Source organism: Rosa rugosa, chromosome 4 (assembly GCF_958449725.1).
Source record: "Rosa rugosa chromosome 4, drRosRugo1.1, whole genome shotgun sequence".
NCBI classification, from domain to species: domain Eukaryota; kingdom Viridiplantae; phylum Streptophyta; class Magnoliopsida; order Rosales; family Rosaceae; genus Rosa; species Rosa rugosa.
The window spans coordinates 17,708,131-17,718,465 of record NC_084823.1 but is presented as its reverse complement, the minus strand read 5'-3'; the positions used below and the strand labels follow the sequence as shown (position 1 = coordinate 17,718,465).

General features: G+C 36.6%; 1 protein-coding gene across 2 annotated transcripts; it reads left to right on the top strand.

The window, feature by feature from the left end:
* Nucleotides 1-2,347: 2,347 nt before the first annotated feature.
* Nucleotides 2,348-9,119, top strand: LOC133743840 (uncharacterized). Of its 2 annotated transcripts, none has more exons than XM_062171893.1 (11): nt 2,348-2,813; nt 2,900-2,959; nt 3,041-3,208; nt 3,709-3,766; nt 6,003-6,229; nt 6,364-6,444; nt 7,220-7,247; nt 7,883-7,995; nt 8,562-8,603; nt 8,683-8,760; nt 8,851-9,119. In XM_062171893.1, exons 1-11 carry the CDS (start codon nt 2,616-2,618, stop codon nt 8,905-8,907), a joined length of 1,110 nt encoding a protein of 369 aa, XP_062027877.1. In that variant the 5' UTR covers nt 2,348-2,615; the 3' UTR covers nt 8,908-9,119. The 2 variants fall into 2 exon arrangements, with proteins under 2 accessions (XP_062027877.1, XP_062027878.1); XM_062171894.1 differs by having other exon boundaries at nt 2,350-2,813; nt 6,367-6,444.
* Nucleotides 9,120-10,335: the final 1,216 nt, after the last annotated feature.

The window sequence follows — 10,335 nt, the reverse complement described above, 5'->3', positions numbered from 1 at the left end:
AGAGTGTGATTAATTATATTGTTGTACCAAAGTGGTGACCAAAGTGGCGATAATTGATGTAATTGTATGTGTGTAGCGGTATACAATTCATCATGTGAGTGATTGATGTAATTGTATGTGTGTAGCGCGGTATACAATTCATCATGTGAGTGATGATGTAATTGTATGAGTGTAGCGGTATACAATTCATCATGTGAGTGATTGATGTAATTGTATTAAAAGAGTATTTGGAGTTGATGGGTGATCATCTACTTTAGTCAAAGTCGATGGGTGAACATTGATTGACTTTAGTTTGGATTTGATGGGTGATCATTGACTTTAGTGTGAGTTGTTTGACTTTTTCATTTATTTTCATTTTCCTTCTAATTGTTGAATTTTATGTAATCTCCTGAACTAAGTTATATGCAGGGATTACTGTCTTTTGAATTGTTTGTTTTAATGTAATCTCCTGAACTAAGTCATATGCAGGGATTACTGCCTTTTGTATTGTTTGCTTTATTGTAATCTCCTGAACTAAGTTATATGCAGGGATTACTGCTTTATGTATTGTTTGTTTTAATGTAAATTCCTGAACTAAACTCTATGCAGGGATTTATATGATTTCTTTTGTTTGTTTTCATGTGATCTCCTGAACTAAGTTTCTATGCAGGGATTATTGATTTTGCTAAATTCTTATTGTGGGTACAGTTGTGGGTTGTGATATGTAGTAATTGATAAATGAGTTGGGATAGCATGATTTTGGCAACCGCGTTATGTTGAGGGAAATGAGTATGATTTCCTGGTTGTGCCATTGAGGCAAAGGAATAGTGATCTAATAGATTGTGGGGACGTAAAATGAATTGAGAGACAGAGCATGTGAGTTTTTAGTTGGGTTGAAATTGTTGAGCATGTTATTGATTAATTTGAACTTGACGTTTTGTTGTGATAATTGCATATTGTTTTGGGAAAATTTCGCAAACAGTACACCAAGTAAAGGCCACTAATAATTCTTATACATAAAGTTCCAAACCAAACATTTCGGTACACGAAATCTGAAACTCGACCCACTATCAGTACACGACGTCAATTTTTGACACCAAAATGTCCATTATGCCCTCAGTTCTTTTTTTTTTTAATAAATTTTTTTTTCTGTTTTTTTTTTCCTTCGTTTTTATCTGTTTCTTCTTCCTTCTTCCGGGCTCACTCCCTCGCTTCCAACGCCGCCTTCCTCACCTCCACGCTCACTCCCTCGCTTCCAACGCCGCCCTTGCCCTCCAATTGGTGAGATTTATGGTCCTACAGCTTATATTTGTAACTCAGCCAATATTTAGTCATGTGAAAAGAAAGAAAGAGATAAAAACGAAGGAACAAAAAAAAAAAAAAAACAGAAAAAACGAAGGAAAAAAAATAACAGAAAAAACGAAGGAAAAAAAAAAGAACTGAGGGCATAATGGACATTTTGGTGTCAAAAATTGACGTCGTGTACTGATAGTGGGTCGAGTTTCAGATTTCGTGTACCGAAATGTTTGGTTTGGAACTTTATGTATAAGAATTATTAGTGGTCTTTATTTGGTGTACTGTTTGCGAAATTTTCCCTATTGTTTTTGTTAAGCTAAGATGGTGAAAACATGTATTTTGTGGAATTAAATGTTGTTGCTTGAATTATCTCACGAGTTGAGAAATTATAAGCATGAGTGACGTGAGTCACTTTAATTGAGTTTACTCATACGTGCTGAAAAGCTTACCGGGTTTGTTGTTTACATTCCCGGTGCACTATTCTATGGTGTAGGGGTTATTGTGCAGGTTAAAATATCGTTTAATCGTCATCAAAGCTGAGGTGTACGTTCGGTAGCGTGGACGTGGAAGGGTACTCTTAGTGTTAAGTCTTCTGCTGTGTAGTGAGTTGCGGTGGGTGTGTTTACTTATTGAATTGTCATTCAGTTTAATTTGTAAACTATCTGTAATGTAATATGTGACTCTAAAGAACGAGTCGGTATTGACATTGTGAGTTCAGTTTGTTTGTTGCTTAGTTTTAATGAAAAATTTTCTATGTGTGTTTTCTTGTGCTTGTTCTCGCGTTTCGGATTTAAATTTTCTTTATTCAAAATTTGGGGCGTGACACAGCGGAATGGTATATAATGACCCCACTTGAGCCAGAGTTATATGATCAATGAAAATCTATGCGATGATTTATTAAAAAAAAAATTGGAGAGCAATTATGAGAAATTATTGGTTTTGTTTAATTGTTTATGCATAAGGAATTTTGTAAATTTTTTTTGGGAGGCATGGCCATTTTCGGCCTCTAAAGAGTTCAGTCACTATCTACCATGTATATCATGGTCCGTGCTAATGTGATTGATTGGTTTAGGAAGCAACAACTTGTTAATTGGTCCTTTTAATAAAGAAAAATTTCTTCCCTTTCACCTCTTGCAATGAGCTCCATTAAAATGGTTCCAATTTAGCCGGTGAGCTGAGATATACTCCTCTTCGCTACTGGACTTGTTCCAATTTGAAGCCGTGGTCTTCTTCTTCAGTACTTATCGTTGCTCTATTTAATTCTCTCTCAAAGCCGTAGCACCCAGAGTCACAGACTCACAGCATCGAACGGTGCGTTTTGGACTCCCACCTCCGCGGCCATGAGAGGCAAAGGCACGGTGACGCCTCTCTCCTCCGTCTTCTCAGTGGAAGACACACAGAAAGCAGCGAAGCGCGTGCAGGACACGATCGCTCAGAAGGACCTCGAGCTCGACCACCTCCGTGGCTTCGCCGCCGACAACACAGACCTCATTAACCTTGTCGACCGACTCCCCGAACACCTCCACCACGACATTATGGTAACCCCCCTCAATTCCTTTTTTTTTTTTTGAATTTGAATTTGAATTTGATTTTGTAGTAACCAATTGCTGTTATATAACTGTAGGTTCCGTTTGGGAAGGCAGCATTTTTCCCTGGGCGTTTGGTGCACACCAATGAGGTTATGGTGAGGCTATTTAGTGTTAATTTTAGGGTTTAGGGTTTTTATCAATGCCAAATGGATGCTATAATTTTGCTTTGCTGCCAGGTTCTACTGGGTGAAGGTTACTATGCCGAAAGGACCTCGAAGCAAACAGTAGATATTTTGAACAGAAGAGGGAAGGTATTGGAGTCTCAAGTTGATTCGCTTAAGGCCATGGTTCAGGATCTCAAAGCTGAGGCTTCCTTTTTCAATGCTACCGCCTCCGAAGCAGCGGTAAAAACCTCAATTTTATTTTTGACTCATTTTGGTTCATATATTGCTCAAGGAGATTTAATTTGTTTATGGATTTCATTCATGTCAAGTTACTTGCTCATCGACAGACTCTAGTTGTGCATATAGTTTTGTTTTCAATCAAGATTCTATTAGAACCATAATCTTGTCATCAATGAAAGCTGCTTTTAACGTTACATCCCTTAAGTAATTTAAACTAGTTGTTGACGAAGATTTCTTCAGTTTTGCAATTATATTCACACTAAGAGAGGAAAACGTTTCAAGTTCGTGCATCTTCACAACATGTGAAAGCATATAAATTATAATTTATTTAAGGAAATTCTTAATTCAATATCTAGGGTTCTTCAACGCTTCTCTTTGGTCTGATTTGTTGGGGTTTTAGATATTTGGTTAAAAATTTTGCTTCCATAAACCTTCATCTTATTACACAGGTTTATATCTGTATATTTGAACTTGATATTGTTGAAAAACTTGAAAAACAGGAGGGCCTTGTAGAGATAATGGAAGATTATGAGGAGGAAAGTTCTTCTGATAGAGAATGTGAGCCCTCTTTCTTTTCCTCAGTAATTTGGATTTTACTGTTAAAAATTTGTGTAGCCAGTTTCTTACTTTCTGTTTTACATTTGTTTAAACTTGCTGGTAGTTTACATTGTGGACCTCCCCTTTTCGGCATGTAGTTTAATGGATAGAACCATTGATTTCTTTGTTACCTCTGCAAGAGTCATTCTCATTATAGTTTTATCCAACGGAATATATTTGTCTGCACTGTTTGGATCACTAAATGGTTTTTGGTTTGTCTAATTTTTTAAAGTAGTGATCCTTGCAATGAACTTAAAGAATGAACTATTTTCGAGAATGGAATCAAATAAGTGGTTGCTGGAAAGAGGGAGGTCTGCAAATCACCCTCTTAGAATTGGCTTATAGAATTGGCTTATATCTGCGTATATGAGAGACCAACTAGCTTCCATTCTTTTTCTAGTCAGCTTGGTTTAAACTACCTTTATACACATGGCTTCAAGATAACCTATGCAATTTAATGGGAATATGAAAAGAGTCCACTTTTAGTTATTCGAATTGATATATACCATATATACCTCATGTAGTTTTTGGGACCACCAGACTTTCTCACCAAGTACCAAATCATGTGTCCAGAGATCCCAAACTAAAGTCATTGATCTTTGCTGTTTGGATTGTCAATTTCACATATACACATGAATTCTTTAATATTTATTTTTGAAATTATTTGATTCACAAGGAATAGAATGAACTTTGAATGGACTAATTTGAGACCAACCTAGGATCTAAATAACAGATGAAATACGGAAGTGATCCCTGCTTTGAATTATCAGTAGTCTTTATATTTCCTGTGGCATTAATTGGGCTTTTGTTTGAATATAAAGGACTTATTCTCGCATGTGGTCTGGGAATCAAACTCCCTCGTGGTACCTACCTAGCTATTTTCTAGAGAATCCTGTCGTAATTGTGCTCCTTTTGTATATCAATCCTCTGTTAACTACTAATACTTTGATTTCCCTCAATGGCAACAACTCATGAGTTATTTAAGTCATAGAAGAATTTTAAATGATGGAAGGGTAGGGAGTTTTCCTCTTTGTTGGTTTCGCTAGAAAAGAGTACAACTGTAAATCTAAAATGTATGAAAGGAAAGCTGGAGACTTCTGGAAAATTTCTTATGCAAGTCCTTACGCAGATTTCCAATTGATGCTAATTGTGATCAAGTATTTCCTGCAGCAAGGTTTGTATAGAAAGCTAGGCTTCCCCCAAGGTCAAGGTTTTGGGATGTCTTGCAGCAAATAGGAGGGTGAACGCATGTTATTCACTTCAGCAGAGGAGACCAAGCTGCTGCTTATCTCCCCGTGTTTGTGTTGTGCAAGTCGCAGGGGATTGATGGTCATTTTTTTGTGCAGTGTGAAATGTGTATTGTGTGGCCAAAGCTGTTGAGGGAGGCTGGTGTCGATTATATAAGCTCAACTGGGACGATAACACTATATTAATTGAAAAGGATTCTGCTTGACGAAGAAAAAATGGCCATAGGTCTTTGTCGTTGTGATAGCTGTGCGCTTTGGATTGAAAGAGATAAAAGGATTTTTTGAAGTCTATATAGGTGCAGTGGTGGAAAAGCTTTGGGAGAGAATTGGGTTCTGGGAAAGTTTTTTAGGCTTCTGTTTCTGGGGAACTTCAAACCTACACTCTTTCTTCTATAATCTTTTCTTGGAAAGCAGCTGTATTTTATAGGTTGTCGCTTGATTAGGCTGATTTTCTGGCAGTTTATCTTGTCTTGTTTGTTGTCTTTCTGCCTTCTATTGTGATTTGTTCCTGCGGAGTCCTTGTTCACTTTGTTGTATCATGTTTGATCAGTAAAAGCTGTTTCTATTAAAAAAAAAAAAAAACACGAAGGAGAAATTTGTTGCACCTTTAGATGCATTATCATTTAAATTGAAAATTCTTGGATGTTATTCATGTCTAGTAGATAGGTTTGATGTTCTATATAAAAGGTTTATTATAGATTTTTGGGTATTTACTTTTATATTGCTTTTACTTTGAGCGTTTTTGTTGGATGCATAATGATCGATACATGTAGGAACAACTGACCGATGTCTTGTCACCTGTGTGTGTGTGTCTCTTTATATATATATATATATATATATATATCAGTGAATCTGGTGTTTCATCTGAATCTGTCGTTATTTCCCTTGATTTATGCTCTTTTGTTCTATGTTGCTCCAATTCAAATTAAAAGTGGGATCAATTGTTTCAGGTGCAGTCAAGCAAGATTATCCTAATAATTCTGGAGCTGTAATTGCAAAACCTGCTGATGAAGATGAAGAATTTGCTCGTATGATGGCCAGGATGGATGAACTTGAGAAAGAAGAACGTGAAGCTGAAAGTCAGATGGCACAAAGTGATGAGGATGAGCAAGTTCAGCATGGTTTGCATCAGCTTTCTGATCAGAAATCTCTCCATGGGAATCTCAAAATTTCGGAGGTAATGTGTTAGCTTTTTAGGCATTTCTTGAGGTGTTAAAGAAATGATTAAAGACACTTTTGGATTTGCAATGGACAATTACAATTCCAAGCCAAGAAAGGGTTAATGCTCAATTTCAATCACTGATCAAATAGCAGTACCAGTCAAGGAAACCTCCAGAGCAGACAAAAGATGGAGTTGCTTCTAATGAAGATAGTTTTACTGATGTGCCAAGTGTAAGTGACGTCATCTTATTTTTTACTTTCTTCGTCTTCCAGTCTGTGTTTTTTTTTTAATCCAGAGGAAGCATATGGAGCGAGTGTTGAAAATCTTTTTCGAAAATGTATGGCCACTCTCTTTTGAAATCATATTATTTCATCCTCATGAGCTATTTCAACTCTTTCTCTAACTATAAATAGTGTTCTTAGAAAATAAATTTTAAATGGTAAGTATGAATACAAAAAATGAATAACAAAAAGGCTTATATGACTGGACGAAGCTTGATTATGTCATAAATAGATGTTGTAATGAGATAGAATTGTTGAAATATATGAAGTTGGTAGTATCAAATTAAGAATGTAATTTAGCAATATAATATCACCATGTTATATTATATATGAGTTTCCTTGTGGAAAGAAGTCTTTTCATTTTTTCAATCTGCATATAATCGTATATACTTGAAGCTTCTCTCCCCCCACCCCAAAAAAAACCATCCACAATTGAGTTGCCTTGATGTCTTACATGCTATGTTTTACTAGCTTACATACTTTGAGATGCAGTTAGTGGTTTCTTTTTTAGTTTAAAAATGCTAACATAAATCTTTTATCGGGCTAATTGGAGATACCAGCCAAATGGATAACGGTTTACAGAATGATAATTTATAGGATAAATTATAGAAAGCATTCTGTAAAATGTTTCAGATATTGTTGGTCTCTTTAGAAGACAGTAAGATTTATTTATTGATATTTTCCCCTTCGTTAAATCATCTTTTGGTTAAATTTGAATATGCAGTGTTCGGGTCTGGAATCTATATCTGAAGGTTAGTTCTATAATCTCTCTCTCTCTTTTTCTCTCTCTCACACACACACAGAGACACACTCACAAGTATTATTTTGGTTGTCAGTACACAATGCTGTCAGTGAGGGCCTTGCATGTTTTACTTGTTGGATTGCAACGGCCTTACACAAAAGATTGCAATAACATGCTGTAGATGCCGGCTTATTTGTATCATTGTAGCTTTGAACATGCTATTATGTAAGTTAAATAGGCAAAGGCAATTTTTTTTTGCCACAAATTTATCAAAACAAGTATTTAGTGCCTCGGAGCTTTCCTTAGGAGAATGTAGAATATGGCTTCATATCTTTACGTTTCTTTCCCCCTGTTCTCTCAATCAGGCATAGAATAAGCCCTTTCTCCATTGTCATTTGTTTATCTGCTTTCTTTATATAAACTCTTATACATCACTTGATACATCCATAGCCAATGCATTATTTTTTTCTTTCTCGGCTGTATACCCGAGGCTTCCTATGATGTTATGTTTTGATAGGACAAGCTGCTGAGGTGTATTATTTTTTAGATTCTGCCATGAGGAGATATATTCCCCAATTATTGTAATGCCATCTCAACTTCAGTTTACTATTTAATTGATTTTTTTTTTTTTGGTGTCTTACTCAGATAAAGTATCACATGAAAATATATTGGGTCGTGATGTAAAAAGTGTTGCTGAGAAAGATTTGGTGTCTCCGGTAGTTGAGAATGTTCAGACTGTGCCTTTATCAAGAAGTCAGGTATATAATCCTTCTCTTACATTATCCATATCAATTTTCCTGCTTTTCATGTAGGTCTTGGCAGTTGGCATGCTTTCTTGCCAACATAGCAGCAAAGTGAATAGTCAACTCCTCTTGGTGCCTCCATGCTGCATATAGTGGGAAACTGGGAATAGGCTTCCACAGAAAACAATTATGTAAAAAAGATAATAAGAAACAACTAAAACAGGATGGTACAATGCTGTCAATGCAGTGGATAATATTTCCACAGAAGATTATAAACTACACCAAAGAACACCAGCTAAACGCTAAATTTTTTCCACTGTCTACATTAACAGCTTAAAGTCACCACAGCTCCACAAATCCTAGCCTATTTTAGCTCAATATTTGTCTAAATTAACAATAATACCTTTGGCTTCACCTCAATTTTAACCAGGCATGAGTGATTTACTGGCTTATGCTGGTGGAATTTATAGAGTTTCGCCGCAAACTATGAGTGACTTTCTATGTGGCCATGGCACACGTGTGCATTGACACTTACTAACTCGCACTTAAATCCTGCTTATAGTTATCCTTTGGTTTTACAGGTTTCTCTTGAAAGTTCAAAACCAAAATTTGACAGGGAGAAAGTATGTAATTCAAAGCCTTTTAAATTGACTTGCTAAATTATTTTCAGTTGGTACTAAATTTACTGCTCCACCTATGTAGGCTTTTACAGGTTCTATTGTGGAGCACACTGATAATCTACAGATAAAATCAAGGGAAAGAACTACGACAACATCACAGGTAGATTTGATGTTACTTTAATATACTTATTAGGATTTTGGTTTTGGTGCCCTCTTTCTGATTAAGTAATGATGCGTTTGACTGTTGCAGTCCTCTGCTTCTCAAGTTTCAAAGCCAGTTTCAAGATTCAAGATGCAGAGAAAGTAGTTGCCTATAATATTAGAGATGTAATTGTGGAAGTGCCCACAATACAAGGGTCATTTGAATTCAACTGTAGCGTAGATACTAGGTTAAATAGTTAACCTTTGTAGAATGTTGAAAATGATATAGGAATATCCTTTTAGTTCATATATACCCAATGAAATGTTTGCAGCTGACCGGTGGTTGTTTATATAGTTAAGAAGCTGTTTTAGGGATCTTGTCCTTTTCTTCATCACTGACCTAGCTCTGCTAGGGTTTACTCGGCGGCGGATTTCTACAAAATTCTCAAACATGACTGGTAACGGTGAACCTCCGACTAAAAGGGCAGGGATTTGTTTCTGATCCTTCTCTGTGATTGATTTGACTGTTGGACAGCAAAGGATCGATACCGTCGTCGTTTAGGTTGGTTTTGGTACCGACGGTGACTGTCAGGTTTGGGTTGTTGATTGGGTTTGATTTTTGTTAGGCTCAGGCTCGGGGCAAAGGTCTACGGTGGTTTTGTCGGTATTTCGCACTGCCGAGAATTTGTCGGACGCATTCGGCCTCTGTTGGTTGGTTGAAAAGGATGCTGGTGGGTCTGGGAGTGGTTTGGTCCTGGTGACGGTGCAGCCTCTTACACGGTGGTGGTGCTGATTGTACCTAACGTGGCGCGAGGTCGGTGTTCCTCGTTGGCTTCCCGGCTCGACGGCGGTGGTGGCTTTGATATGCTGGGGTGGAGGAGACTTTGGGGTGTGCTCAGCAACTATCACCAGTTGGGCCATTTGGGCCTGTTTCTGGAGTGTGGACCTTAAGCAATGTTGTGAGTGGGTGGGCTGGGTCCTAATTGTTAGGCCTAACCTGACTGGATATGAGAGTTGAGGGTGATTTTACACTTTTTGCTCCCATTATTGCTTAAATTTTTCATGTCGTAAAAAAACTAGTTGCTTTGTTGATTAATTTTATTCTTCTTCGGAGGACTAGTTTTTTTTGTATTAATAAAAGTGCTCATCTCTTAAAAAGTGGGTGTATTAAGGGTATTGAGATTTAGGGCTTGTTCTTGTTTCTAGAATGGATCATTTTTGTACTGCTTGCTGAATTTTAAAACTAGTTTGACATTTTTTCTTGATATGTAGTTTTTGTTGAGCATGTAACCCCCGACTTATCTAAGAGATTGTGATTGAATAAAAAAAAAAAAAATATAGTTAAGAAGCCTATGAATTTTGTTGGGCTTTCTTTGAAGGGAAAAAAAACCACAAAGTAGAATGTTTCTACACCAAGTTTTAAAATTGTCATTTTGGCTTCTCAACTTTGTATTTCAACATTCATTTTGGTACTAAAGTGAACACTGTTTAAGTTTGTGGTTAAGTTCAATTTTATTTTTGCAAAATCTAAAGGTACCATGCAAATAAACAAAACATTCTCAAACAAGAATCGCCTAAGTATATTAGTAACTTT